General features: G+C 57.2%; 3 protein-coding genes across 6 annotated transcripts; all 3 read right to left on the bottom strand.

The window, feature by feature from the left end:
• TNNT1 (troponin T1, slow skeletal type) lies at positions 1-11,738 on the bottom strand. Of its 3 annotated transcripts, XM_042232484.2 has the most exons (15): positions 11,624-11,738; positions 10,582-10,961; positions 10,429-10,479; positions 10,308-10,321; positions 10,004-10,033; positions 9,750-9,782; positions 8,897-8,918; positions 6,613-6,676; positions 6,137-6,253; positions 5,838-5,915; positions 3,944-4,057; positions 3,681-3,790; positions 1,149-1,239; positions 981-1,021; positions 1-170 (listed from the first exon to the last, which is right to left on the bottom strand). In XM_042232484.2, the coding sequence occupies exons 3-15, from the start codon at positions 10,458-10,460 to the stop codon at positions 125-127; spliced, it is 792 nt and encodes a 263-aa protein (XP_042088418.1). In that variant the 5' UTR covers positions 10,461-10,479; positions 10,582-10,961; positions 11,624-11,738; the 3' UTR covers positions 1-124. The 3 variants fall into 3 exon arrangements, with proteins under 3 accessions (XP_042088418.1, XP_027834601.1, XP_014955600.2); XM_027978800.2 differs by lacking the exon at positions 10,582-10,961 and having other exon boundaries at positions 11,691-11,738; XM_015100114.3 differs by lacking the exons at positions 9,750-9,782; positions 10,582-10,961 and having other exon boundaries at positions 11,691-11,738.
• A 1,778-nt stretch (positions 11,739-13,516) lies between these two features.
• Positions 13,517-17,168, bottom strand: TNNI3 (troponin I3, cardiac type). Its single transcript, XM_004015426.5, has 8 exons — positions 17,014-17,168; positions 16,700-16,715; positions 16,461-16,547; positions 16,003-16,044; positions 15,593-15,724; positions 15,123-15,212; positions 14,442-14,618; positions 13,517-13,665 (listed from the first exon to the last, which is right to left on the bottom strand). The coding sequence occupies exons 1-8, from the start codon at positions 17,022-17,024 to the stop codon at positions 13,582-13,584; spliced, it is 639 nt and encodes a 212-aa protein (XP_004015475.1). The 5' UTR covers positions 17,025-17,168; the 3' UTR covers positions 13,517-13,581.
• Positions 17,169-18,399: 1,231 nt separating this feature from the next.
• DNAAF3 (dynein axonemal assembly factor 3) lies at positions 18,400-25,849 on the bottom strand. Of its 2 annotated transcripts, XM_027978795.2 has the most exons (12): positions 25,574-25,657; positions 25,381-25,485; positions 24,987-25,117; positions 24,541-24,634; positions 21,678-21,835; positions 21,219-21,401; positions 20,844-20,969; positions 20,630-20,752; positions 20,202-20,331; positions 19,456-19,567; positions 19,212-19,286; positions 18,400-19,126 (listed from the first exon to the last, which is right to left on the bottom strand). In XM_027978795.2, exons 2-12 carry the CDS (start codon positions 25,463-25,465, stop codon positions 18,718-18,720), a joined length of 1,626 nt encoding a protein of 541 aa, XP_027834596.2. In that variant the 5' UTR covers positions 25,466-25,485; positions 25,574-25,657; the 3' UTR covers positions 18,400-18,717. The 2 variants fall into 2 exon arrangements, with proteins under 2 accessions (XP_027834596.2, XP_027834597.1); XM_027978796.3 differs by lacking the exon at positions 25,381-25,485 and having other exon boundaries at positions 25,574-25,849.
• Between the last annotated feature and the right edge of the window lie 1,585 nt (positions 25,850-27,434).

Genomic DNA, 27,434 nt, shown 5'->3' with positions numbered 1-27,434 from the left:
TGCTGCAGGGGGAGCATTTATTTCAAGCCCCAGATGGACACACAGCCCGGATGGACACACAGGCCAAGGGCTCCCAGGTGCCTCGAGGGGGTCGGGGAGGGGGGGGCGCGCTGTGCCCAGCTCCTCACTTCCAGCGGCCTCCGACGCGGCCCTTCCCGGCCCCCTTCCGGCTGCAGGAGAAGGAGGGGTGTCAGGAAGGAGTGCCTCCCCACCCACCTCTGAGATGGGCCCCGCCCTCCCTGCCAGGGGAAGAGGCCTGCCACTGCCTGCTCTTGTGGGGGTTCACTGCCTGGGGTGGCACGATTAGCCGTCACCGGCCCATGGACAGGCGGGAGGTGATATCACTGGGCCAGCTCAGGATGTTCACGTGGGCACTGATAAACGGTTATGGATACAGAGCTGGGGGGAGGAAGGGGACAGTGACAGAGAGAGGGCCAGGGAGGCTGGGGGGGAAGAGAAAGATGGAAACTGAGGCAGAAAGGTGGAGAGAGGGAGGGAAGCGGGGCGGGGAGACAGAGCAACAAACAGCAAAAACCACGCTTCTCTCTTCTCGACATCAGACCAGTGACATGTGGGGACCGTCCTGAGCGTCGCAGGGCACCGAACAGCAGCCCTGAGCTCCACCCAGCACCTGCGCTCCACCCAGCGCCTGAGCTCCACCCAGCAGGGGCCAGCAGGGCACCCTCCCCAAGCGTGTTCCAGACATCCCCTGATGTCCCCTAGGTGTGTGTAGGGGGAGATCACCCCCCCACCCCGCCCGGAGGACCAGTGATTAAGAGGGACATAGAAAGGGGGATTGAGACCCCAGAAGAGAACTGGAGATGGAAAGAAAAGGACAGGTTATGAGAACGTTCCAGAGAAAGAGGGATGAAGACAGAGCCCCCAGGAGAGGGTGGTCATGGCTGAAACTCAGAGTCAAGGGCAGCAGGAGAGAGAGAGTCAGAGGGAGGGGTGGGGGGCACAGGCTCGTTCACACTTACAACTTCTGGGCGTGGCTGATGCGGTTGTACAGGACGTTGATCTGCGGAGACCAGAGGAACGTGTTGGCAGAGCTGGAGGGAGAGGCGCCCCCTGCCCCGACCCAACCCCAGCCGAGCCCCCAGCCCCAGCCCCAGCCCTGCCTGGCCTCCAGCAAACACGGGTCTCACCTCATATTTCTGCTGCTTCAGCTTCGCCATCAGGTCAAACTTCTCTGACTCCAGCTGGTGGATCCAGTCCGACAGTTCCTGGGCCTTCTCCCTGGCCGGGCAGAAGGGCTGTTGGGGAAGGGAGCCAGGCCGGGCCCCAGGCCCAGAGGGGCTGACGGAACCCTTTGAGTTTGGCTTTACTGGTGCCATTGTGCTAATAATTCGGGGCCCTTTTGTTAATATGCAAAGCAGATCGCAGCAGGGGGTCTTTAAATCTCTGCCTGCTGCTCCATGTCCCTGTCTCTCTAAGGGACAATGATAGCATGGCTAAGGGCCCCGGTCCTGGAGTCAGAAAGCATAGGTTCAAACACCAGATCTGGAATTCTCTGGCTGTGACTATGGCCAAGTGACTCCCCCGAGGATCCTGTTTCCCTCTCCAGAAAAATGCAGAAAGAAAATGGTGAGGAAGTTCTGGGCTGTCCCCTCTGTGTCCCTTCTCCCTTTCTTCCTTGGAACTTTTTGCAGTAGGTTCTGTTACTACTCTTCCCCAATCTCCCTTGCAGGTAGGGCAGCCAGTGGGATGAAAGGAGGTCATTGAATGGAGCTTCCAGGTGAGCCTTTGTGGGTCTTGCCTTGCAATTTCTTTCTGCTGCTTGGATGTGCTGGCTGGAGCGCCAGCAGCCACGTTGGACCACGAAGTGATTTGGAAAATGGATGTTGGAGTAAAAGTAGTGGAGCAGAAAAATAGGGGGCTGAGTCTTTCATTGTTTTGTAGAATTGCCACACCCTCTGTGGACTACAAATCTCTTCTACGTAAGGAAACAAACCTCTATGTTTTAGGCTGCTATAGTCGGATCTCAGTTATCAAAGGCTAAGCTTATTCTGAACTGACAAAAAAGTCTACTGCCTTGAGCCATTAGAGGATGAGAGAACAGGTATAAAGTGCCTGGCGCACAGTAAACACTTGATAAGCTAGTTGTTACGACTCTTTTTATTCTTACTAGTATTCTGTGTCTTCTTTTTCCAGTTAATGGTTTTCTTTTGCCAGCTAATGGTTTTCAAATGCTCTCTCTTCTGTGGTGTATTTTATTTTAAATTTTTCTAGACCATCATATGCTCTCTATTGAATAAATAAAACTTAAGTAACTTGACATCCTCCAAAAATATCAGCGGACCCAAACAAGGAGCAGACGTGTGGTGTAGGGTGGAGAGCGGAGAAAAAAAGGAACATTCTCGACACACTATTTAGTCCAGGCCCCGCGATGTTTCCTGGGAGGGAGGGGGCTGGAGTCGACTCTGAATATCCATCTCCAACTCTGAGTGCAGGGGTCTGAAATCAGCGTCCTGGGAGCATTTACACCATGGAAATGAGCAGACGCTGAGATGTGGACTTTTAGCCTCTGGAGACCCACTTGGGAAGCATTTACCATCATAGTGAAAGTGAAGTCGCTCAGTCATATCCGACTCTTCGCGACCGCATGGACTGTAGCCTACCAGGCTCCTCTGTCCATGGGATTTTCCAGGCAATAGTACTGGAGTGGATTGCCATTTCCTTCTCCAGGGGATCTTCCCAACCCAGGGATCAAACCCAGGTCTCCTGCACTGTAGACAGATGCTTTACTGTCTGAGCCACCATGCCTCTTCGTAAATACGGGATGAAGAACACAGACTACCACCCCAGACTTCCTGGGTTCCAATCCCCACTCTTGTGCCTGCAAGCTGTGCAACCCTGGAAAGGTTCTTTAACCCCTCTGTGCCCTTTTTTGTTTGTTGGTTGCTTTAATGTTCTGGTTTGTTATCTCCAGCCTGAGGGGATAATAGTATAATGGTATCTACCTCACGGAGCTGCAAGCCCTCCACACGGGGCTACTGCTCGCTGACACTGCTCTGCTCTGTGATGTAGACTGTTATCACAGCCTCCTTTTACCAGTGAGGAAAGCAAGGCTCAGCGGAGGTCAACAACTGCCTCAGATCACATAGCTTAAGCGGCGGAGCCGGCGCTGACCCCGGGCAAGCAGTCTCCAGTACTGAGCTCCAAGTCCCCTCGCTTCGCCGCCTCTGGGGTGGCAGGTGTTTCTGACTTTAAGGGGCGTGCCTGGGCGCTTCAGACACAGAGGAGGCCCCCCAGGGAAAACCCTCCCTGGCCTTCCCTCTGAGGGCTTATCCTGACAGGCAGGCTGTGCCCCGAGTGAGCTGTGAAGGGAGAGACGGAGCTCCCACCAGAAAAGGTTTGCCTGGGAAGTTGTTGCCAGTGTGTCTGGCTTTAATTCAGGCAGAAGATGGAGCCCACTTGGAATTCCCAAGGGACACCATCAAAACAACATTATCGCCTCAGTTTTGGTCAGCCCTGTGGTCTGGTTTCCTATCATCTCCCAGATTCTATAGGTCTTGGCACCAAAAACATAGGTCCTACATCAGTGACACTCCACAGGGGAATGGCCCAGAGAGGGGGAGACGCCTGCACAGCGACACAGCGCCGGGGCCTCCGCCCACTCAGACCTGGGCCAGGGGCCGCCCATCTGCCTGTCTGCCACCCGGGCCCCTCCCGCCTACCGGAGCTGCTCTTCTCCCATGTGGTCGATGTTCAGAGGCTTTTTACGCTCAGACAGGATACGCACTTTCATCTCCCGCCCCGTCTGGCGCTTCCCTCGCTTCTGTTCTGCCTGAGGGTGGGAAGGGGGCACCATGAGGTGGGGGGGTGGCTCCCCAGCCCCTCCCCCTCAGACCCGGGGGTCCAGGCCCCCAGCCTCTCCTCCTCAGACCCCAGCTGCCTCCCCCGGGACCCCAGACCTCAGGCCCCAGCAGGCTGAACTCACCTTGACCAGGTAACCCCCAAAATGGGCACCCATGTTGGACAGAACCTTCTTCTTCTTGGCGTCGTCCTCGGCCCGCTTCTTGGCCTCTTCCTCTTCCTTCCGCATCTTCTCCTCCTGTGGAAAGAACGGGGTTCATCCCTGGGCCTCCCCCACCCTGCTGGACTGAGAGGGGAGGGCGCCTGAGGGGGCGTCAGGGAGGCCGATTCTGCACTGAGTGAATCAGGGGTCGATCAGACTCAAGCATGAGAAAGTGAGTGTTAGTCGCTTCAGTCATGTCCGACTCTCTGCAGCCCCGTGAACTGTAGCCCTCCAGGCTCCTCTGTCCATGGGATTCTCCAAGGAAGAACACTGGATGGGTTGCCATTCTCTTCTCCAGGAGATGTTCCCAACCCAGGGATCAAACCACGGCCTCCTACATTGTAGGTAGATTCTTTGCCATCTGAGCCACCAGGGAAGCTCATGAGAGACAAGGTCAATATCAGAACAGACAAGGATGCAAACACTTCCTCCTGCCCCTTTCAGGCCTGGGTGTGTGACCACCGGCCAGTTCTTCATCTTCTCCGAGCCTTAATATGCTGCCCCTGCCCCCAGGAAAACTTAACCTGGCGGGGTCGGCGGTGGGGGTGGGGGTGGGGATATGCTTGCTTTTCTCTGCATGCTCCAGCCTGCAGTGGCCAGCGGTGATCTTGCTGTGTGACCTATGTATAGGTACCTGCCCTCTCTGAGACTCACTCTCCGTTAGTCTCATGAGAGGAGAACAACTGTCCTCAGAGAGGCAAAGAGGGTAACTGGTCATGGGAGTCGGGGAGGGCGCAGAGTCAAGAGCCTGAGGAAGGGGCTCCAGAATGCCTTCACTGAGGCGTGACCACATCCGGAAAGTCTGCATTGTACAGAATTAGAGGCTCGCCCCGACCAAAGCCCTTCCCCACTGGAGGGACAGGCAAGGTGTGGGGCTTGCCCATAATTCCCCACCTGAATGAGCTTCCTCTCACTGCTGTAATCTGCAAACACAGTGGCTTAAAGCAATGTCAGTTTATCACCTTGTATTTCTGCAGGTCAGCCTGCAGTGGGTCTCGGGGGATAAGCCACGGGGCACACAGCCTCCTTCTAGGGCCGTGAGGGGAGAGTCACTCCCTTGCCTTTTCCAGCTTCTCAGGGCTGCCTGCATCCCTTGGCTCAGGTCCCCTTCCTCCGGGAGACCAGTGCTTTGTCTACCACAGCACCCAATTTCTGTTCTTTAAAAGTGGTTTGAGGGACTTCCCTGGTGGTCCAGTGGCTAAGAATCTGCGCTTCCTCTGCAGGAGGCACGGGTTCGAACCCTGGAACTAAGATCCCACATGCCTCGAGGTGCAGCCAAAAAAAAAAAATATTGAGTGAGTCTTTCCTGATTTCAAGTCAGGTCATGTTTCCAAGGCCTAAAGCAATGGGAGCGTTCTACTCACTCTCTCCCAACCCGCCAGTGATTCATTCCACAATGGCAGGTAAACAACCTGAAAACATCCTAGGATTTGTGCCAGAGAGAAAGGAGTTTAAGCCAAACTTGCTACTGGGCCTTGGCCACTCCTGCCTAAGACTGACGGGAGTCGGGATTTTCAAGGCTCAGACCAGGAACATACCAGGCACCCTCCTGGACACATTGTGCACACAAATATAGGCCAAAGGATGGAAAGAGAAAACCTGGGTCTTTGTGATAGTATTTAAGACCCTTGATTCAGTCATGCCTGGAGCAGCCTCTGCCTTAGGCAATTTAGTTATATGAGCCAATAAAATTCTCTTTCCGCTACATTCAGCTGGGGTTGGGGTTTCCCTCCCTTTCAACGCATGCGGACTTTCTTGGGGTCACAGAGAAAATCACGAATGGAAAACCGCTCCCAGGAGGAGAGGAGGCACCCACCGCCAGCTTGGCCTGACGCTCTCGCTCCTTCTCGGTTCTGAAGCGCTGTTGCTCGGCTCTCTCCGCCCGGCGCCGCTCCTGGAGGAGGCAGAGGGGCTGAGGGGGTGCAGGGACCACCACGCACCCCCTTATCCCTTCCCAGGTCAGGTCAGGAGTGGAGACGAGCATCAACTTGGGTGCGATCGGGAAAGTTTCAGCCTTGGGTCTGCCCCGGACGGCGACCGTGCTCCGTATCTCCCAGGACCCAGAGGCTGGGAGGCAAGCGGCGAGCTGGGGGAAGCCCACCGCCCTCCACTCACGATGCGTTCTTTCAGCGCCACCAGCTCCTCTTCCTCTTTCTTCCGCTGCTCAAAGTGGACGTCGATGAGCGTCTGCAGCTCCAGCAGGTCCTTTTCCATGCGCTTCCGGTGGATGTCCTGGGGGACGAGGGGCGGGAGCCTGGTCATCCCCAGGTGATACCCCGAGAAGGCGCCAGCCCCGCAGCACCTCTGAGAAGCGTCAGGAGGGGAACCCCTGGACCGCAAGAGTTGGCGGGATTGACTGGGGGGACAGGCGGCTGCCGTGCGCTCGATGTCCAGCAGATGGCAGCGAACACCCTGCTCTGACCCTAGGGGGCCTTGAGGACGCAATTCCAGGAGAGTAGAAAAGCAAGCACAAAAAAGGAAAAAGACCAAAAAGAAGAAGAAGAAGAAGAAGAAGAAGGGAGGGGCGCCGCTTCCTAATTCGCGCCCTACAGGCTAGCAGCCCCGCCCGGGATGGGGCGTCTGTTACTTACATCGAAGTCCACACGCTCCCCTTCTGGGATCTTTGGTGGGATCAGAGGAGGTACCACGGGCCGGCTGCGTAGACAGAAGAGAAACGCTGAGTGCCCTGACCTTCCCCCGGGGCAGCATCAGCCTCACGTGGGTCCTGAGCGCCTGCCGTGCTCCCCGTCCCAATCGGACAGGCTGCAGTGAGATGCACGCCCTGGTTCCACAGACTCGGCGGAACCAAAGAATGTAAAATGTTTCACTAAGGACGTTTATACGGCTTAGTGTCCCAAAGACGCGATTTCGGATACAATGCGTTGAGTAAAATATGCTATTGGGATTCGTTTTACCCATTTTACTTTTTCAAATGCAGCTAGCCAAAAAATAATAATTCAGTTACATACGTGGCTTGCGTTGTATTCGTATTGGGTGGTGCTGCTATGAGGGGCTGCCCTTGATTTCCAGCCCTGAGGTCCTCCTGGTTCTTAGAATTTTCTTTATTAATTTTTTTTTTTTTAAGCTGCATGGTGCAGCATGTAGGTCAGTTCCCTGACCAAGATTTGAACCCCTGTCCCCTGCACTGGGAGGGCAGAATCTTAACCCTCAGACCACCAGGGAAATGCCCTCTTCTTTGGTTTCTAAGACAGTACCTCCTCCTGACTTGCTTCTTTTCTCTGCCTGTCCCATCTCTGTCTCCTTGTCCCCTGGTGAGAGTTTTGCTCTTCGATTCATTCATAGGTCAGTCATTCATTCCCGTGACTTTAATTGCCGTCATTTACTGAGGATTCGCCTCTGTCTCCAGTACAGACTCTTTCTCAAACCCCAGACACCAGTGAACAGATGTCTCCTGAACATTTCCCGTCTTTGCACAAACCCTGCCCTAACTGAGCTCACCAACCTGGGGTTCTCGGAGCTTCCCTGGACGTCCAGTGCTTAAGCCCCTCTGCTCCCCCTGCAGGACCTGCGGGCTCCATCTCTGCTCTCAGAGTTAAGAGCCCACATGGCGAAACAACACCAAGCCCTGGGGCTCTCTCGGGGGTGGTCCCTTTCTACCTAAGCCGTCTGCCCCAGCTTAGGCCTCACCTCGTGCCACAGTTCCCTGGCCATGCCATGCAGCCCAATGCCCCCGGACATTTGCACATGCTGTCTGCCCTGCCTGCAATACCCTTCCCTTGAGACACCACCCTGCACCCACCCCTGGGAACGTCCCTGCTCAAACAAGGCTTCCTGATGCTGGAGCACACCTATGCTTTCCTGTGCGCCTGGCTCTCACTCAGATCTGACCCTCTGCCTCCTCTGCTCAAAACCCTCCGTTGGCTCCCCGGTGCCCTGGCCTCCACGGCCCCGTCCCTCTATAGCCACAGTGAAATTCACGCACTGTCCGCAGAGGCCCCAAGCATTTCTGCTTCTTATGCTCAGATTGCTGCCTCCTTGCCTCTCTATGCTTTGGTTTTTGTTTTTTTGGTTTTTTTGGTTTTTTTTTTTTTTTTCCAGTTTTTAGCTGCACTACACAGTACGTGAGATCTTAATTCCCCAAGCAGATCAAACCCATACGCCCTGTGCCGGGAGCGTAGTCTTAAAACCACAGGACTGCCAGGGAAGTCCTGGATTGCCAAGCTTTGGTCCCAGAACGACACCCACCAGGGCGCCTCTCTCCCCTCTGCGAGCTCTCATGGCCCCACTGGTCTCCTAGTTTGGATCCTCCTGTGTCTGTATCTCTCCCCTGAAACACAGGACCTTGCACACACCACTCACTTCCTCACTTCCCTTATACCTCCTTCAGCTAGCAAACTCCTTGTCTCTCAGGCATCACCTCTCCTAGGAAGCCTTCCTTGATTGCCTAGAGCACAGACAGTCCCCTCCTCTGTGCTACCATGGGCTTCCCCGGGTGGCTCAGGGGTAAAGGATCCACCTGCCAATGCAGGAGATATAGGAGATGCGAGTTTGATCCCTGGATCTGGAAGATCCCCTGGAGGAGGGCATGGCAACCCACTCCAGTGTTCTTGCCTGGAGAATCCCATGGACAGAGGAGCCTGGTGGGCTACAGTCCATAGGGTCGCAAAGAACAATCAAACAACTGTGCTACCGTCGCTGGATCTGGGTCTATTTCACCAACGGGGCAGGCAGAGTCTGCCTCTGGCCAAACAAGAAAGTGGAAAGTTCCACAGAAATGTTTGCAGAAATCACTGTCCTTTCCTATGCTTCCGTTTCCCCACTCTCCTTCTCTGCCTCTCTTGCACCCTGTCTCTGGAGGTGGGGAATATATTTAAGGGGGTGTGATGGGAACCTGCACCCTTCCTAGGATCTCACCTTGGTTTGGGGCGCTCCTCTTCTGGTGAGGGGGATACAAAGAGATAATTAGCAAGAGTTCGTGAGAGGGTGGGCATGACATATCCACCGCAGGGACCCGCCCCTTCCCAAGCCGTGGTTCCCACAAGCCCAGTTCCCTTCTCCTGCAGCTCCGGGGGAGGGTTGGGGGGGGGGTAAAAAAGGGTAAGGGAAATGGGGTGGCCTTTAGGAGGGAGAGGGTCACACGCATCATATATACATTCAGAACTGGTGTGGGGGAATCCCTCTCCGCCATCGCTGGGAACCCAGGTGTCCAAACCTCCAGACCATAAGGAGACCAAAAAAAAAAAAGAAAAGACAACCGCCGCCCCCGCCCCTCGTCCTACACACCCAGAGCTCCTACCCTCCTCCATAAGGACCTAGCAGTGCAGGGAGGCCCCATGCCCTCTCTTCGCTCGGCGACCCGGGAGTTGTGTCCTCGGCCCCCTCCCCGCAGGAATCCAGACCCCACCACCACCGCTAGCCCCTACAGCAACCCAGGCCCCAACCTTTGAATGTATATGAAGGAGAAAAGTAAGGGACAGGCGAAGACGAGAGGGAGGGAGGGGTGCCTCTCCGCAAACACCCAACCCTTCTGTGCGTGTCCCTCCAGTCTGGGGAAGAAGGCTTGGGTGTCGGTCCCTTTAAGACGGAAGGGAACGGGTTAAAGCCTCCGCGAGGCTGGTTCCCTTCGCGGCCAGCAGAGGGCGCGAGCGCGCTCCAGGCTTAAAGGGCCGGGCCGGGCGCGGGTTGCGGGGCGCGGAGCGGGTCCTCGCAGAGTTAGGGGCCCCGAGGCCCCGGGATCGCTCTCCGGAAGCGAAGCAGCCGCGGTTACCTCGCTCTGCCGCCGGCTCCGGCTCCTCGGGGGCTGGGAGGGGGCGCAGGAGAAGCGAGGGGTTGAGGGCCCGGGGAGAGGAGCGACCGCGCGCGGGCGCGGGGGGCGGGGAGGGGAGAGAGGGGAGAGGCTGTTAGAGGAGCTGAGGCTGAGCCCGCCCGGCCGCCCGCGCCCCGGCCGAGCATCCCCGCCCCCGCCCCGGCCCCGGCCCCGGCCCTGCGTCCGGCTCCGACCTGCGGAGTGCGGCGCCTCACCTTCCTCCTCCTCCTCGGCGGCCTCCTCTTCTGCAAGGGGTAGGGCACAGAGGGCGCGGCGTTAGGGGTCCCGGGGACGGGTGGGGGCCGCCAGACGGGGGCACAGGGAGAACCGGGATCGGGTCGAGTCCGATCCGAGACCGACAGGGGGGCCCCTCGGGGCCTCCGCGGCAAATGGACCCGAGAGCGCTTCCCACGCACAGGCTGCGCGAACCAGGAGCGCGGGGGTCGGGGGGAGTGGGCTAAGATGCTGCAAGGCACCCCCAACCCCACCCCCGCCAAGGCTAGCCCGCGCCCCACTCACCTTCAGGCTGCTCCCTGAGGACCCGGGGGAAGGAAAGAGGGAGGGAGGGAATTAGGAGCCTCGGAGGCGGGAGGGGCCTCCGCCGCTCCAGGCCCCCAGCCCTCCCGCCGGCGTCACTCACTCTTCATACTCCTGCTCTTCGGCGTCCGACATCCTGGGGTCCTGGTGTGACCTACGGACAGCAGAGAACAGGCCGAATGGGGTGCGGTCCAGAAGGGCGGGGGGCTGGGGGCCTGGCCCCCCGGGTCTGAGGGAGGAGGGGTTGGCCCCCCACCTCCTCAAACTACTGATCCGGTGATCCGGGCACTGAGGGTAAGGTGGGGCCGAGCCTGGGCTGCAGCCCCGCCCCTCTCCACAGCTGTCCCCTTTTGTCTTATGACAAGTCCGTGGGAACCTGATCTGGGTCTGGATTAGGAGAAGGTATTTGGGAAGGGACAGTGGCCTGAAGACAATAGCTGCCCCGCCCCCAGGGTCTATTTTGGGGGGATGTCACATCGGGTGACGCAGAGGACATCTCCTGAGAAGTATCCGAGGGCAGGGCGGGGGTGAGGGCTCTGGGAGATTAATCACCCCCGCTGTCCTCTCCCACTCCCAGGGCCCCCTCCCCTTTGGCGGGTTATCTGCCCACCTGTCACCTCCTTTCACCTTCATCCACTGCCACGGAGGGGACAATGACACACAAGAGCAGCTTCTGTCCCCAGGCCTCATCCTGACCCCTGAATACTAACACCCCCATCTCTGAAATCCCCAAGGTGCCCAGGTGAGACCTCCCCAAACCCCAATACACACAGATCCTAACTGACAAATTCTGAAAACCAGCAAGTCCTTTTATCTCCAGATTCTGAGACCCCTCCCCCCAACTGTGGATCCTGCAGGTTGTGAGCCCAGACACTCTAAAATCTTGATCCCTAAGGTCTTGACCTAAATTCTGAAACCTCAAGATTATGAGACCCCAAAAATCTGTACACCCAAATTCAGAGGCCTGATTGCTGCTACCCCCAATATGACACTACAGATTATATTACCTCCAGCCATGAGGCCTCAGATTCTGTGACTTTAAGTCCTAAATCCACAGACACGGACCCCTAGTCCTGACACTCAGACTGTCTGCCGTCCAAGCTCAGGGACTCTCAATTTCTGAGATTCCCTCGGACTCACAGTTCCAAGGCCCTAAGGTATTCTATTCTGGGATATCCAAACAGGGCACCCCTAGATTCTATAACCCCCAAATCCTCATACATTCCCCCACCATCCCCAGTCCTGGGAGGCTGGCCCCCTCACATTCCCAGATCTGCCTCCGTACCTCTCCTCCTCACCTCTCATGTCTCCCATCCCTCTGCCCCTCCCCCGAGGACACCCCTGGAGATCGCGGGGGGCTGTTACCTGAGTCTGGGTCAGCAGAGGTGTGAGAGAGTGGTGGGGAGAAATCTTGCTGTGCAGGCTGAAGCACCCCGGTTTATAGCCAGAGGTTGAGCCCCGCCCCAGGGCGGGGGAAGGGGGAGAGGATTCCTTTCCTCAAAGTCTCAGCCCAGCTCTGAGGTGGCCCTGCCTGCCCCCACCCCCACCCCCCACCCCCACTTTGGCTCCACTTTAGGGTTCCAGGCACCTCCTGGCCGTTCCAAGGCCTCTCCCTCATCCCAAAAGCATTGTCCAGGAACTCCGGGCTGGGTCAGGTCACCCTCGGACTCCCCACCTCCCTGGGCCCCGGCACCCCGTGCTCTGAAGCCACTGGGCTCAGCCCGACAGTCGGTCCTTGGAGGAGGTTCATTGACGAAAGGGGTCCAAGGGAGATTTTACTCCTCCATGAAAGGGGCCCTTTCTATCTGTCTCTCTCTGGGCAGTCACCTCACATACACAGTTTCTTGTCTGTCTCTCTGTCTCCGTGACTCTCCATCTATGTTGGTCTGTGTGGGTCCGTCTCAGCTTCTCCCCACCTCTGTCCCCCCCTCCCCACCCCCATCCCTTTGTCTGCCACCGGGATTCCACACTGGTGACAACAGGCGCTAAAGCAGGGCAGCAGGTGTGTGAGGGGGTGGGGGAGGGCGGTGCCAGACTCTGCGGGACCTCACCCCCCCACCTCCATCTGACACTGATCTTTTTGGTATCCCCCTCCCCTTTCCCAGGCAAGCCGCGACCTTGAACTCTAGGGGTTCCTCTGGGCTTCGCAGTGCCTCTGTCTCCCTGTTTCTCGGGGGTTGACTCTGGGGCTCTCTTCCGCCTCTCTCCGCACCTCTGTGTCTCTGAATTCTTCACTCTGTCTGCCGGTTCTTCTCTCTGCATTTCTCTGGGTGTCTCTGCACTCCAGCCTGTGTCTGGGGGTGTCTGTGTCCGTCTGGGGGTGTCTCTGCACTCCAGCCTGTGTCTGGGGGTGTCTGTGTCCATCTGTGGGTGTCTCTGCACTCCAGCCTGTGTCTGGGGGTGTCTGTGTCCGTCTGTGGGTGTCTCTGCACTCCAGCCTGTGTCTGGGGGTGTCTGTGTCCGTCTGTGGGTGTCTCTGCACTCCAGCCTGTGTCTGGGGGTGTCTCCACTCCAGCCTGTGTCTGGGGGTGTCTCTGCACTCCAGCCTGTGTCTGGGGGTGTCTGTGTCCCACAGGTCTCTCAGTACTTGTCCGGGACTCAGCTCCTGTCTTCTTCCTCTTCTTTTAATTTATGTGTATGACTGCCCTGAGTCTTAGTTGTGACGTGTGGGATCTAGTCCCCTGACCAGGGATTGGACTGGGCCCTCTTCATTGAGGGCACAGCGTGTTAGCCACTGCACCAGCAGGGAAGCCCCTTGTGTCTTCCAGCTGTGTGTCTATCTTTAGCTTCCCAGCTCTTGTGCGTGCGTGTATGTGTGTGGCCTCTTTGTGTCTCTCTCTGTGGGTCCTTATTTCTCTCTTCCGAGGTAAGCCCATCTCTGTCTCACTGTGTATATCTGTCTCTCTATCCCCTCTTTCTGTGCACTTCTTCCTGCGCATCTGTTTCTCCTGTGCCTTTGGGGCTCTGCCTGCCTCTCTCTGGCTGTGCCGCTGACTCCATCTGTCTGTGCCTCCGGATGTCTGTCTCCGGGCCTTGGTCTCCTTGGTCTCGGCACCTCTGTGTCCTCCCAAGTGGAGACCCAACTCTGCTCCTGCTCTGCTCTGGTACCACTCCTGCCCCGGTTTCTCCAGCCTCTCTCACACCTAACCGCCCGCCCCGCCCCCAGGAGTAGACAGACAGCCACCCCCAGCTCAGAGAGAAGCTTTATTCCTCGGGGTCATCCTCGAGGCCAGGGTCAGGGCAGTGGGCAGTCAGCTCAGCCCTCAAACTTCTTCTTGCGGCCTTCCATTCCACTCAACGCGTCGATGTTCTTGCGCCAGTCTCCTACCTCTCGGTTTTCCTGAGGGGGTGGGTCAGAGGTTAGCGTGTCTTCCTGGTAGCCTCCACTTGCCCTCCCGCCTGCTGGGTCACTTGTTCCAGATGCCCATTGCAGGGTCTGGTTCTGGAATACTTCTTGTCCCCTCAGACAATCCTTTCCAATATGCCCCACTTCCTGTCTCCCTCCTGCACTTCCTGTGACCGACCTGCACTTCCTCTCACTCATGCACTTCCTGTCTCCCTCTTGGACTTCCTGTCTCCCTCCTGCACTTCCTGTCTCCCTCATGCACTTCCTGTCTCCCTCCTGCACTTCCTCTCTCCCTCATGCACTTCCTGTCTCCCTCTTGGACTTCCTGTCTCCCTCCTGCACTTCCTGTGACCGACCTGCACTTCCTGTCTCCCTCCTGCACTTCCTGTGACCGACCTGCACTTCCTCTCACTCATGCACTTCCTGTCTCCCTCCTGCACTTCCTCTCTCACTCATGCACTTCCTGTCTCCCTCTTGGACTTCCTGTCTCCCTCCTGCACTTCCTCTCCCTCATGCACTTCCTGTCTCCCTCATGTACCTCCTGATTCTTCGCCACTTCCACTCTCCCTAATGCACTCCCTGTCTTTCTCTTCTACATCCTATCTTACTCTTGCATTTCCTGTGCCCCTCTTAGACTTCCTGTGGAGGACCCTTACCAGATACTTCTCCCCACAACTCCAAATATCACCCGCCCTCAGGCTGGGCCCTAGGATTGCTGCCCACTACCTCCTCCCCCAAGCACCCCCTTTCCTGGACTGAGCCACACTCACCTTCTCCGTGTCCTCCTTCTTCACCTGCTTGAGGTGGGCCCGCAGGTCCAAGGTCTCCTTAGCCCTGGCGCCCAGCAGTGCCTGCATCATGGCATCTGCAGAGATCCGCACTCTACGCAGAGTGGGCCGCTTAAACTTGCCCCGAAGGTCAAAGATCTTCTGGTTCAGATCTGCGATCTGGGTGAAGCCATAAAGGGAGGTGGAGACCCCCCTCCTCTTCCTGCTTACCTCACTTCTCCACCCTACACTTCTCTCCTATCCCTAGCCAGGCTCTCCCTAGTTCAGGCCTCTACCACCTTCAGGATGAAATCCAAGCTCCCCATCCTGTAATTGGATACCCAATTTGCCTTGGCCTCATCTCTGAAAGCCACCGACACATCCCAGTCCAGTTACATGCATCTCACAGGTCCCTGGCCCACACTTGAGCTGACTTACCAACACTTGAGGCTCCAGCCACAAATGTTCACAAACATATTTCCTGCTTTGTCCCCTCCTGGCTTTTGTGCTCATCCCTGACCCTATTGTGCTCATCCTTCTGGCCTCTCCCTGCCAGGTTCACAGAGTTGTCCTGCGTCTCCTGGTGTCTGCAGCTGTAAGGAGCTGCAAGGGGCCAGGCTGAGACCAGAGCCTGAATCATCCCACACTACCCCAAAGGGACCCAGGCTGCCCAGTGCCTCCCACCTCAGTGATGTTCTTAGTGACTTTCGCCTCCACGTCATATCTCTCCTCATCCACCTTGTCCACTCGGGCGTGGAGTTCTCGGCACAAGTCCTGGTGGAGGAATGCGGTGTGTGTAGTGAGGAGAAACCCCAGGATTTGGACTCCTGGGTCTGAAGGAGGAGGGGTTGGGGACCTGGAGGAGTAGATTGAAGTCAGACCCTGGGGAACTTTAGAGGTTCTAAAGTCAGAGGTTCTGAGAATCTGGACTGGAGTTGGGCTGGAGGAACCAGTCTCTGCGTTTTGAGGTTGTAGGCAGCTGGGGGCCACATTTCTGAACTCCTAAGGGTGAGAATTGGCAAATTGGGCCCAAAGGTCCTGAGCAGAAGAGTGGGGGCATCGTAAGTATACCCCTGAGTCCCAAGGGACGCAAGATCGGACACTAGGAACCTGGGAGCCTAGGCCGGGCCGGAGTCCCTGGTTAGAACCAGTACCTGGAGCTCCGCGAAGCCCAGCCCGGCCAACTCCAGGGGCTGGCACCGTGTGCTCAGAGCGCGCCCCTTCTCTCCTCGCCGCTCCTCGGCCTCCCGCTCCAGTTCCTGCTTCGCAATCTGCAGCATCAGGGTCTAGGGAGGGGGTGCCGGGAACCGCGGCCCAGTGCTGGGATGAGGACGCTGCGGGGTAGTCACCCTCACCGGGCCCCGCCCTCTAATCCCAGGCCGGCTTCCAGAGACCTGCCTCCTCCAGGTTGATGTCCATCATTCCCGGGCCCCAGCCCTCCCTGGCAGGGCCATCCCGCCGCCAAACTTTTCAGGCCCCGCCCAGTCGCTCACCCGAAGCCCCGCCCCAACGTCCAAGACCCGCCCCCTGAAGACACCTAGCTTTTCCGTGGGCTCATCCGTACCTTCAGCTGCAGTTTTCTCGAGGCGGAGATCTTAGACTTTTTCTGCCGGGTAAGACAGCAAGGAAGGATGACGGAGGACGGCGGGAGGAGTATCAGAATCCCGCCCGTTCAAGTCAAGTCCCTCCTCCAACTCCAGCCCGCGGGAAGCCACGCCCCTCATCCCCATCCACCAATCTGGGGCCTATAGCTAGGCTCCGCCCACCGTCTCTAAGCGTTCTCAGGTGCGGAGGCGGCGGGACTCCGCCCATCCTCAAGCTCGCACCAATCAGACGTCGGCCCTCTGCTAAGCCCGTCCCATAAAGGCCTTACTCCTCTTGGGCTCCGCCCACCACCAAAGTCCCATGAGGGCCCTGGCTCCGCCCCGCCTCCCCAGGACGCCAGTGCCCTAAGAACCTGAATCTAAACCCTGCGAGGCGCCCCCCGACCGGCCCCGCGCCCTCGCTGGCCCCCGACCTCACCTTGGCGTGCGGCTCCGTGGCGTAGGCGCGGTAGTTGGCTGACGAGCGGCGTCGGACAGGAGGGGGCGCGGAGACCGTGTCCCCCGCCTGGGGTTGGGGGAACGGGGCTGAGTCACGACGGGGAGCCCCCCTCCCCAACCCGTCTCCCTGCCGTCTTCCAGGGCTGCAGTCTCTCTCCCCAGAGCCCTTCCCGCAGCCCCCTCCCCGGGCACGCGGGACCAGCCCACGCCCGCTCTCACCGTACTGCTGCCGCTCCTGGAGGGAGAGAAACCAAGAAAGCGGGTGACTGGTGGGCCTGGGTCCTGTCTAGTCCGTGTCCCAAGGGACCCCATAGGCCCTTCTGACCACAGTTCCGGCCTACCAGCTCCCCATTCTAGGCTCCTAGGGGTTGGAGTCCCAAGCTCTCACCTCATTCGGACACCCGGGTTTCCTGTCCTTACCTCCTTCTCAGAGTGGAGTCCAGGCTCGCAACTCTCACTCCTCACAGGGACCCGGGAGATGAGCCCCCACCCGCCTCCGGCCTCAAGAGCCCAGGTTACCAGTCCTCACTCACCGGTCCGCCATGCTGGGTCTCAGGCCAGGAGCTGAGGGAGGCAGAACCCCGGGAGCAAGGAGCTCTTGGAGGGTCAGGGAGGGAGCGTCCGGAGTGACCTTGAAGGTCCCTGGGACTTGTCTCGTCCGGTCTGCTCAAACCTCACTGAGGACACTGAGATAAAGGGCGAGGACGGAGACTAAATATACTGCTGCCCCCTCCTCCCCCTGCCCAGGATTCGAGATAACGGGGCGCGTGAGGGGTGGGGCGGGCCATGCTCCAGCTGGATCACCCCTTCACCTTGGTGGCCTGGGAATCCAGCCCCTTCTCCCTCAAATCCAGGGGTCCAGGCCCCCCACCCCTCCTCCCTCAGACCTGGGGGTCCAGGCCCCCCACCCTTCCTCCCTTAGACCCAGGGGTCCAGGCCTCCCACCCCTCCTCCTTCAGACCCAGGGGTCCAGGCCCCCACCCCTCCTCCCTCAGACCTGGGGGTCCAGGCCCCACACCCCTCCTCCCTCAGACCTGGGGGTCCAGGCCCCCACCCCTCCTCCCTCAGACCTGGGGGTCCAGGCCCCCACCCCTCCTCCCTCAGACCCAGGGGTCCAGGCCCCCCACACCTCCTCCCTCAGACCTGGGGGTCCAGACCCCCAGCGCTCCTCCCTCAGACCCAGGAGTCTAGGCCCTGCCCCTTCACTAAACTGCAGTCTCCTTGAGGGCTGGAACTTCCTCACTGTGTTATGCTCAGCCTCAGTGCCCCAAACCTGTTACCCAATCAGTACAGTTTGCTGATTCACTTGAGGATACAGGTGTGGGGTGCCCAGGCTTTCAGCAGTTCATTCACTCAGTCGTGTGCGACTCTGCGACCCCATGGACTGCAGCACACCAGTCCATCACCAACTCCCGGAGTTTACTCAACTCATGCCCCTTGAGTTGGTGATGCCATCCAACAATCTCATCCTCTGTTGTCCCCTTCTCCTCCCGCCTGCAATTTTTCACAGCATCAGGATCTTTTCAAATGAGTCAGCTTTTCGCATCAGGTGGCCAAAGTATTGGAGTTTCAGCTTCAACATCAATCCTTTCAATGAATATTCAGGACTGATTTCCTTTAGGATGGACTGGTTGCAACCCAAGGGACTCCCAAGACTCTTCTCCAATATCACAGTTCAAAACCATCAATTCTTCAGCACTCAGCTTTCTTTATAGTCCAACTCTCACATCCATACATGACTACTGGAAAAACCATAGCCTTAACTAGACAGACCTTTGTTGGCAAAGTAATGTCTCTGCTTTTTAATATGCTTCAGCAGGTAGCACATAAAAATTCACCTCTTGCTCACCCCCCCACACCCCCTCCCTCTCCCATTCTTGGAGACAGACTGAGGGCAGGAAAGACACAGACACCTGGAGAAGAGTTCTTGGCTCTCTTTACTTGGCCCACCTGAGGGTAGACCAGCCTGTGCGAGGCGACACCCCAGCCCCCAGTTAGGAATGGGACGCCTGGAGACGAGGGGACCACGCAGAGGGCCTGAGCAGAGCCCCAGAGCTAGAGCTCCAGGGTGTTTTCAGAGTCTGGGAGTGAAAGGCAGAACTCAAGAGAACAGTCTAGAATTCTAGGAATAAATATAGAATCCCAGGAATGGAATCCGAAATGCTAGCGACACCGCTGGCGCCGAGTGAGACTGCTGAGAGTATTCTAGAGGCGCGTTCTCCTTCTATGACCGGAGTTTAGAGGTCGGGGATGGGGGACTTGGTCTCTGGAGGAACATTCTGATTCTCTGATTTAGGGGCCTGACTCCCTGTGGGCGGAACTGAAGCCTCCAAGAGTGAAGCCTGAGACTCTGAGGTCAGTTTGAGGGGTTCAGAGGGTGGGGTCCCCGGTTCAAGGGGCTGGGTCCGGTCCTCAGAGGGCCAGTCGGTTGCCTCAAGGGGCGGGGCCAGGACGTCAGGGGGCGGAGTCCCAGATTCCACAGCCTGGTCCTCGTGGCCGGGAGCTGAGTCCCCGGCCTTGTAGAAGCGCGCGAAGGTGTCCGAGGGCTTGCCCCCCAACTGTGGGGCGAATCCAGCCGCTTGTGCTAGCTCCCCGACCCGGCGGGAGAACGCATGCAGCTGCTCCTGCCGCAGGTCCACTAGGAACCTGGAACCAGGAAGCGGCGGGTTAGGGGGCCCCCGCTTTCCGCCCCCGGCCTGGAAGTTGCCCGCCCTGCCCTCTGCTGGCTCACTGGGCTAATTCGACAATCAGGCGTCCTCTGGGGGCCACGCAGGCCCCCAGCTCTGGGCTGAGAAGATGGACCATCCTGTGGAGAGAAAAGGGGAAGGCTGAGGCTCGGACTTTCAGGTTCTGAGAGAAGAAGGGAGGCTGGGGACCTGGACACTGATTGAGGAGGGTCTGGGGGCCTAGATTCCTGGGTCTGAGGGAGGAGGGGTTGGGTGAGGAAGATCTGGGCGCCTCCCAGGTCCTCTTACCCACAGGCCACGTAGAGGAGCTGGAACTGTCCCTTGTAGCAGCTCTTGTGGTGGAGGGTGTGGGCAGAATCAAGGGGCAGGAAGTGGACAGTGAAGGGCTCCAGGACAGGGGCTGCCGGGGAAGGGAAGACTAGCAGGGTTAGGCAGACACTCGAAGCTTGGAGATGACTCTCCTCGTCCGTCTTCAGGCCTTTTGTCTTCCTTTCTCTTGGGTAGATCCCTGGAAAATTCTGGGAAGACTGGTCTGGCAGGCAGAAACCCATTTTACAGACTAGGCAACTGAGATTCACGAGAGGAAAAGAGAGTGGGTGACCCATGGCCACACAAGTCATTCATTCACCCGGGAGGGCCAACCTAGGTAATGGGTAGACGGAGGCACGACCAGATTTGGGTCGGGGGGTTCTCCAGCGGTATAATCTGAAACGTAGAACCTCGTTAAAATGTTCGCCTCTTGAGTATCTGCACGTGGGATCACAATTCTGCTAATTCTGCTAATGGAATTCAGAATGGTAAGGATGGTGTCAAGAGTTGGAAAAGGGAGAGAAATTCAAAGAGTGAAAAACAGACCGGATGTCGGAAGGGGAGGCCACTTGTCCAGGCTTTAGACACCGTACCGATCCATACTTGTACTTCAAATACCCGGAGCCTGAAGCCTGGGACGAGGGTCCGGGTCCCGCTCTCCCCCAGATGTGAGTGCCCCAGCCCCGCTTGCCACCTCAAGGGAACAGCCCGGGTCCGCGGCTTACCGGGCTCCGGGCTTCCCTCGGCGCCGCCCTGCACCTGCTCCGGGTCCCCCTCGGCGGCTCTCGGGTGCCCCCAGGCGGCCATCTCTCGGAAGAGCTCCGCCACGTTGTGCTCGGTGATCTCGCCTGCGGTCTTTGGGGGTAGAAGGGGCGTGGCCAGACGCTGAGCTAGGACCGCAGGGCCGCGGTGGCACGGAAGGGCCTAGAGAACGCTCCCCTTCCCACGCCCCCACCCCCAGAACAGGTATCTGGCGGACGCACTTAGATTTCCAGACCGGGCCTGGGAAGTAGAGGGGGTGGGGCTGTCACGTGGAGGTAGCAAGGGGCGGGGCCGGGGCGGCGGGTGGGGCGGCTGGAGGCGGGGGCGGGGCCCAGGCGGCAGGGCGGGGCCTCGCGTACCTTCTCGGGCCCCAGCACCTCCAGCCTCAAACCTTGACTGGTTGCCCGTTGCTGGTCCTCAGGAGGGTCTCGTCGTCCGCTTCGATGCCGAAGGCCACGAAGGGCCCCGTGGCGATGTCCCCCCAATACCCGCGCGCTGCCACGCGCTCCCCGCGCTGGGAAAGCAGAGAGAGAGGATAATGTTGGGGAACTCGGAATCTGGGGCTCGCCAGCCGCGAGAATCAGCGGCAGCCAGGGCGCACGCACGTGGCTCAGGAGGCGACCGGACGCCAGGGTCCGGTTGGGCACGTGATAGGCGCTGGAGTCTCTGAGTTCAAACGCAACGCCCGTGTCCCTCCAGCGCCTGAACTCGCGGGTATGGATGACTCGGGCCTGGAAAGAGAGGGGAGCGAGGAAAGAGGCCTCTGTGAAACTTACGGGCCCCAGCCCCGCCTCCACCCCCGGGGCCCGAGACCCCAGCCTCGCTTCCTCCACCCCCAGGACCGGGACCCCAGCCCTTCCTCCTCCACCCCCAGGACAGGGGATCCCAGCCCTTCCTCCTCCTCCCCCGGGGACCCAGGACCCCAGCCCCGCCTCCTCCACCCCCGGGGCCGGGACCCCAGCCCCGCCCGCAGCCCTCACCCCACGGTCGTGAAGCTTCATGTGCAGGTCCCAGTCGCTGACGCCGTGCCGCGCGTCGTAGCGGGAGCCCAGGTACTGGCGCAGCCTCGAGTCCCACAGGCGGCTCATGGGGAAAGCCTCCGGCCCCTTCTCCCCTCCGGCCCAGAAACGGAACACGGCCTCCAGGGCGTCGCGTTCGCGGAACTGCGCGGCCAGGCCGGTGTGGGGGAGAACGAGTGAGAGGGGGCTGCAGGGACCATGGCGTCTCCCCCCGACCCTCCCTTCCCCAGCGGGGCGTGGGGAACGATTCTCGCAGCTCTCCGCTGAAGGGACCGAGGCTCCGAGAGCAGAGGCCACCCCCTGGGCCATTCGGTGGGAGCCGGGGAGCCCTCAGGCCGCTCCATCCACGCAGACCCTGTTGGACAGCCCGGCCGCCACCCGGGTCCCCGGCGGGGACGGTCGGAGGCCACGCGGAGGCACCTTGAGGGCGCCCAGGCTGAGCCAGGGCAGCTGCTCCGCCAGGCGGTCGGGCTCCGGCACCAGGTGAGCCAGGCGGCCGGCCTGGGCGCGCACGAAGGCGGCCACCGGGGGGCGCAGCAACGCGTTCCCCCACACCTCCAGGAAGGTCTCGCTCCTCTCTGCGGGGAGTAGGGAGAAAATAATGGAGGGAGAAGAGGGGTGAGTCCACACGTGAGATCCGTGACGGCGACACCAGTTTATAGAGATGGTATTCTCCCACAGTCGTGTAATGAACATGGCCAACCCAGGCAAGTTCCCCACCCATCCCAAAAGCTAAAACATGAAGAGTAACTCGCACCTCACCCGGGTCTCCTCGCCTATTCCTACGCCCCCGCCCCGCAGGTAACTGAATTTCCTGCTTAAGTTTCTCTTGCCTTACGAAAGGAAAGGTTAAAAAAAAAAAAAGGAAAGGTTATATAGAGATGGAGATGAAGATTTGTGTGTGTTAGCAGAATCTTGTAAGACAGAACTAGGGCTTCCCGGTGGCTCAGCAGGAAAGAATCTGCCTGCTAATGCAGGAGACCAGGGTTTGATCCCTGGATCAGGAAGATCCCCTGGAGAAGGGAATGGCAAACGCCTCCAATATTCTTGCTTGGGAAATCTCACAGACACAGTAGGCTGGTAGGCTACAGTCCATAGCGTTGCAAACAGTTGGACACGACTAAGACCCAAGAAGGCAATGGCACCCCACTCCAGTCCTCTTGCCTGGAAAATCCCATGGACAGAAGAGCCTGGTGGGCTGCAGTCCATGGGGTCACTAACAGTCAGACACGACTGAGCGACTTCACTTTCACTTTTCACTTTCATGCATTGAAGAAGGAAATGGCAACCCACTCCACTGTTCTTGCCTGGAGAATCCCAGGGATGGGGGAGCTTGGTGGGCTGCCATCTATGGGGTCACACAGAGTCGGACACGACTGAAGCGACTTAGTAGCAGCAGGTCAGGAAGCAACAGTTAGAACTGGACATGGAACAACAGACTGGTTCCAAATAGGAAAAGGAGTACGTCAAGGCTGTATATTGTCACCCTGCTTATTTAACTTATATGCAGAGTACATCATGAGAAACGCTGGACTGGAAGAAACACAAGCTGGAGTCAAGATTGCCGGCAGAAATATCAATAACCTCAGATATGCAGATGACACCACCCTTATGGCAGAAAGTGAAGAGGAGCTAAAAGCTTCTTGATGAAAGTGAAAGAGGAGAGCGAAAAGTTGGCTTAAAGCTCAACATTCAGAAAATGAAGATCATGGCATCTGGTCCCATCACTTCATGGAAAATAGATGGGGAAACAGTAGAAACAGTGTCAGACTTTATTTTTTGGGCTCCAAAATCACTGCAGATGGTGACTGCAGCCATTAAATTAAAAGACACTTACTCCTTGGAAGAAAAGTTATGACCAACCTAGATAGTATATTCAAAAGCAGAGACATTAGTTTGCCAACTAAGGTCCATCTAGTCAAGGCTATGGTTTTTTTCTGTGGTCATGTATGGATGTGAGATTTGGACTGTGAAGAAGGCTGAGCGCCGAAGAATTGATGCTTTTGAACTGTGGTGCTGGAGAAGACTCTTGAGAGTCCCTTGGACTGCAAGGAGATCCAACCAGTCCATTCTGAGGGAGATCAACCCTGGGATTTCTTTGGAAGGAATGATGCTAAAGCTGAAGCTCCAGTACTTTGGCCACCTCATGCGAAGAGCTGACTCATTGGAAAAGACTCTGATGCTGGCAGGAGGAGAAGGGGATGACTGAGGATGAGATGGCTGGATGGCATCACGGACTCGATGGACGTGAGTCTGAGTGAACTCTGGGAGATGGTGATGTACAGGGAGGCCTGGCGTGCTGCGATTCATGGGGTTGCAGAGTGTCAGACACGACTGAGCAACTGAACTGAACTGAACTGAGTTGTTTAAGAACCTTATAAGAGGGAACGATATACTTTTAGTTAGGTTAGATAAGTTCTAGTTTAAGAGCCTTTACAAGATGCATTAAGAAATCTGTGCAATGTCTTCTGAAAGCCCTGGGCTGTTAATGACACCTACCATCCTTAATCATGGTAACAATAATCGCTAATATGTGTGGAGTCTATATCATAAGCCAGGCGCCATGCATTTTTTTTTCATTAAACTCTTATAAGAATTCTATGGCGGAAGAATTTTTAGGATCTTCATTTTATAAATGTAGAAACAGAAGCCCCGAAAGGGATAGACACTAGCCCAAGGTCACACAGCAAGCAGAGTCGAATTTGAACACAGCCTGCCTGAGTCTAGGGGGGAACGATTGGCTCTAGGCACCAAGCTGAAGTTTTTATTACTGGAAAACAGTCAATTTCCCACTCAAATCCTCCTCCTCCCCTTCCCTTGTGATAGTCTCACTTCCAAGGATGCCTCCTCCAGGCAGATTCCCTGGGGTTCATACCTCTCACTAGGGGAGACTCAAGCCTGAGGGAGGCTTTGGGTAAGACAGAGCTCAGCTCAGCCAAATGGTCCCCACATCCGGGGGACTCATGACCTCTTAGGAACTCCCTGGATCTCTTTTGGGCTTCTCCCTCATCAGGAGGTTTTGAATGCTTACACTGTGTTAAGCACAGTTCTGAGAGTTTTATGTGGATTATCTCCTGGAATTCTCTGAATGATTCTCGGAAGCCTTCTTTTCAGCCCCATTTCAAAGGTACGAAGAGCTGAGGCTGTAAGGGCTACCAAGTGAGTGAGCAAGTGATAGAATAGGGAACAATGCGCAACGTGCTTAATTTCACCATTGGAATGCCAGAACTCCTGCGGGGAGGGGTAAGGAGCTGGGGGCCAGATGGCCTGGGTGTCTGCTGACCTTGCAGCCCCATCTTCTCAGGATCCTCCAGGGCTAGGCTGAAGATCAGTATGTGTCGGGCTACAGCTTCCAGATTATTCTCCAGCACATAAAACTAAAAGGACGGGCAGGGAAGAACAATTCTGAGATCTGTGTCCCTGGCTCCCAGCAGACCCAGGAGTCGAAAATCTCAGCCCCCTCCTTCCACAGGACCCCGGAGACTTGTGCACCAGTCCTGCTCTTTCGATCACAGAAACGTGGGCACTCAGAACCCTCCTTTCCATCACTACTCAGGAGGCCCCATCTTTAGACACTTTCCCCCACTTCAACCCAGGAGCCCCCAACTCCAGCCCCATCCTTCCCCAGGAGGGAGTCTGGGTCCCCAGCTCCCTTCTCCCTCAAGGACTCAGGAAATTGGACTCTCATCTTCATCCTCCTCCTTTCAAGACCCCATAATCCCAGCTCACGTGGAACCTCCTTCGAGGCCAGAGAGCTGCCCGGGCCAAGGTCCGTAGCAAGTGCCGCCCATCCACTGAACCCAACAGCAGGACATTTAGCTCGGGGTTCTCGGCCTGAGAATCTGGATCCACAGGAGGACCTGAGAAGATGATAGCAGGCTGGAGTTCGCGGCCTGGAGAGCGTCCCCTGCAGCCACCCTCAGCAGGACTTGCACCCCTGGCCTCGGTTTCAACTGGAGCTGTGCCTCTAAGCGTTCCGGAACTCGGAGTCCACAGAGGCATCTAGGCTGCCCACTGGGCGGGGGGCGCCCTTGGAGCCCCCGAGAACGTTAGCGCTCTGTCTGCCTGGCTGTGAAGGCAGCGGCTGCGTCGCAAGATTTGTGATCCTGAGCGGGGAACTCACCCTCAGCCTGCAGGTCCACTGCCGGGGACAGGCCCCACCAGGACACAGAGCCAAAGCCCGTGCCCGAGCCTGCCGGCGTAGTCATCGCCGTGCGCTCCGGACAACCTGGGAATCCCCAAACATCGAGTCTCCGTTGCCCACCCTTTCCCCTCGCACCTGCCCCAACTTCTCACCCCTTCCACACCCGCCTCACCTTTATCCTTCCAAATAATCCGAGACACTCCCTCCCTCCCTGCTCGGGGCTGCGCTAAGGCCCAAAGGGTCCTCTTCAACTGCTGCCCATAGTCCCCGCCCTTTTCATTCATTCGGCCAATGGGAGTGTGCAGGTTGGCACCGCCGCGATCAACTGGCCAATGAGAGTGAGCGAGACCTGCCGGCTGCGAACTTTTGGCCAGTGGAAGCGCTGACCGACGACCACCGGGCTTGCGGGCTTGCGGGCTTGCGGGCTTGAGGACGCGGTCGTCATGACAACAGAGCTGGCGAAGGGGCGGGGCCAGGAGAGGCTGGGACGGAGCCTGGGGCGGTCCAAATTTCTGGAAGCCGGAGGCCTGGACCGATCCAACATTTAGAGAGAGGAACCGAATCTTGATAAACCCAAGTTAAACTGAGGTGAACTAGACCTCAAACTGTACACTTCTGTGTCCCCGTTTTCCCTCTCACCCTGGCCCTGCCACCCAGGACTTCTCTTACCAGGTGGGAAACACAGCCAAGTGCTGGGACCAGCCAGCACTGGCCCCTGGTTGCTAAATTTTAGGGAACTTTGTGACCTGATTGTTATACACAATCAGTACTAAAAATTAGTTTTACCAAATTAATTACTAAAAATTGAATTCAGTAAAATACATTAAATAAAAGCGACCATACTCAAAATGCACCACTTCCTATTTTATTTTACTATTATCAATGGTCTCAAGGTTAGTTACAACTATTGTACCTGTAGGAAGAAAATGCTATTTTAACGCAGTCGTTTAAGAAATGAAATTGGCAAACTATGAGCATAGGCTGTCTACTTTTGTAAATAAAGTTTTATTAGAAGAGGGCCAGGATTAGACTAAAGCAGAGAGGGCCAAATGAAGGATCAGATCCTGCCATTAATTTTTTAATATTTTTCCATCTTGGATTTCTTTTTTGTATTAGTTTGGATTTTTATTTAAAAATTGCAGTAAGGGCTTCCCTGGTGGCCCAGTGGTTAAGAATCCCCCTTGCAATTCGATGCAATGAGTTGACCTGTCTGGGAGTCCCACAAGGTCAGGGACTTAAGTGAGACACGTCTCTAGATCATCCCCACCACTCAGCTCAGGGAACAGCACCCACGGAGTGCTGGCTCTCTGCCTCCTCTCCTCCCCCAGCTGCATGAATTTAGACAAGTCAGTTACCCTAATTTCCCGCTCTGTAAAGTGGGAAGGGTAACATGAAGTCAGCAAGCGAGTGGTGGACTGAATGGGGGTCTGTCTGCCTGGTGAGGACAGTCCTGGGCGCTGGGAAGGAAGTGATGGCTGAGTCCCTCCGGGGTTCTAGTCTCTCAGCCCACTGGAGCCCCAGATGCTGACTTTCTCCAGCGAGACTTACTGCCTTTCATCCTCATCACTACCACTCCCCAAAACACTTCCTCCACAGAGGCGCCAGAGGAATCTTAAAAGTAGACCAAGCCATGCCACTTCCCTCTAAAACCTCCTGAGGGTCCTCACTGCAGGTACACACAATCCCAGCGCCTTAGGTTTATCTCCTAGCACCTATATGATCTGGCTCTTGGCTGTGTCTCTTTTTTTTGGGGGGGGGCGCATCTTGGCCACCTGATGTGAAGAACTGACTCATTGGAAAAGACCCTGATGCTGGGAAAGACTGAAGGCGGGAGAAGAAGGGGAAGACAGGGGATGAGATGGTTGGATGGCATCACTGACTCAATGGACATGAGTTTGAGTAGGCTTCGGGAGTTGGTGATGGACAGGGATGCCTGGCAGGCTGCGGTCCATGGGGTCACAAAGAGTCAGACACGACTGAGCCACTGAACTGGCTGACTGATGCCACATGCCTTCTGAGATCTTAGTTCCCTG

Source organism: Ovis aries, chromosome 14 (assembly GCF_016772045.2).
Source record: "Ovis aries strain OAR_USU_Benz2616 breed Rambouillet chromosome 14, ARS-UI_Ramb_v3.0, whole genome shotgun sequence".
NCBI classification, from domain to species: domain Eukaryota; kingdom Metazoa; phylum Chordata; class Mammalia; order Artiodactyla; family Bovidae; genus Ovis; species Ovis aries.
Note: the sequence above shows the minus strand (reverse complement) of the source record. Positions and strands in the feature narration are given on the sequence as shown.

Excerpts from the sequence above, each read along its gene's own strand:
- TNNT1 (XM_042232484.2), bottom strand. The coding sequence starts at position 10,460 with ATGTCGGACGCCGAAGAGCAGGAGTATGAAGA. Across the intron at positions 6,677-8,896 it reads GAGGAGCGCCCCAAACCAAG|CCGGCCCGTGGTACCTCCTC; the intron begins GTGAGATCCTAG and ends CTGTCTACGCAG. Across the intron at positions 6,254-6,612 it reads GGGAGCGTGTGGACTTCGAT|GACATCCACCGGAAGCGCAT; the intron begins GTAAGTAACAGA and ends CTCGTCCCCCAG.
- TNNI3 (XM_004015426.5), bottom strand. Across the intron at positions 16,045-16,460 it reads CCACGGAGCCGCACGCCAAG|AAAAAGTCTAAGATCTCCGC; the intron begins GTGAGGTCGGGG and ends CTTACCCGGCAG. Across the intron at positions 15,725-16,002 it reads CGAGAAAACTGCAGCTGAAG|ACCCTGATGCTGCAGATTGC; the intron begins GTACGGATGAGC and ends CCCCCTCCCTAG.
- DNAAF3 (XM_027978796.3), bottom strand. The coding sequence starts at position 25,685 with ATGAATGAAAAGGGCGGGGACTATGGGCAGCAGTTGAAGAGGACCCTT. Across the intron at positions 21,836-24,540 it reads TGAGAAGATGGGGCTGCAAG|AGAGGAGCGAGACCTTCCTG; the intron begins GTCAGCAGACAC and ends TACTCCCCGCAG. Across the intron at positions 20,332-20,629 it reads GCAACGGGCAACCAGTCAAG|ACCGCAGGCGAGATCACCGA; the intron begins GTTTGAGGCTGG and ends CTACCCCCAAAG.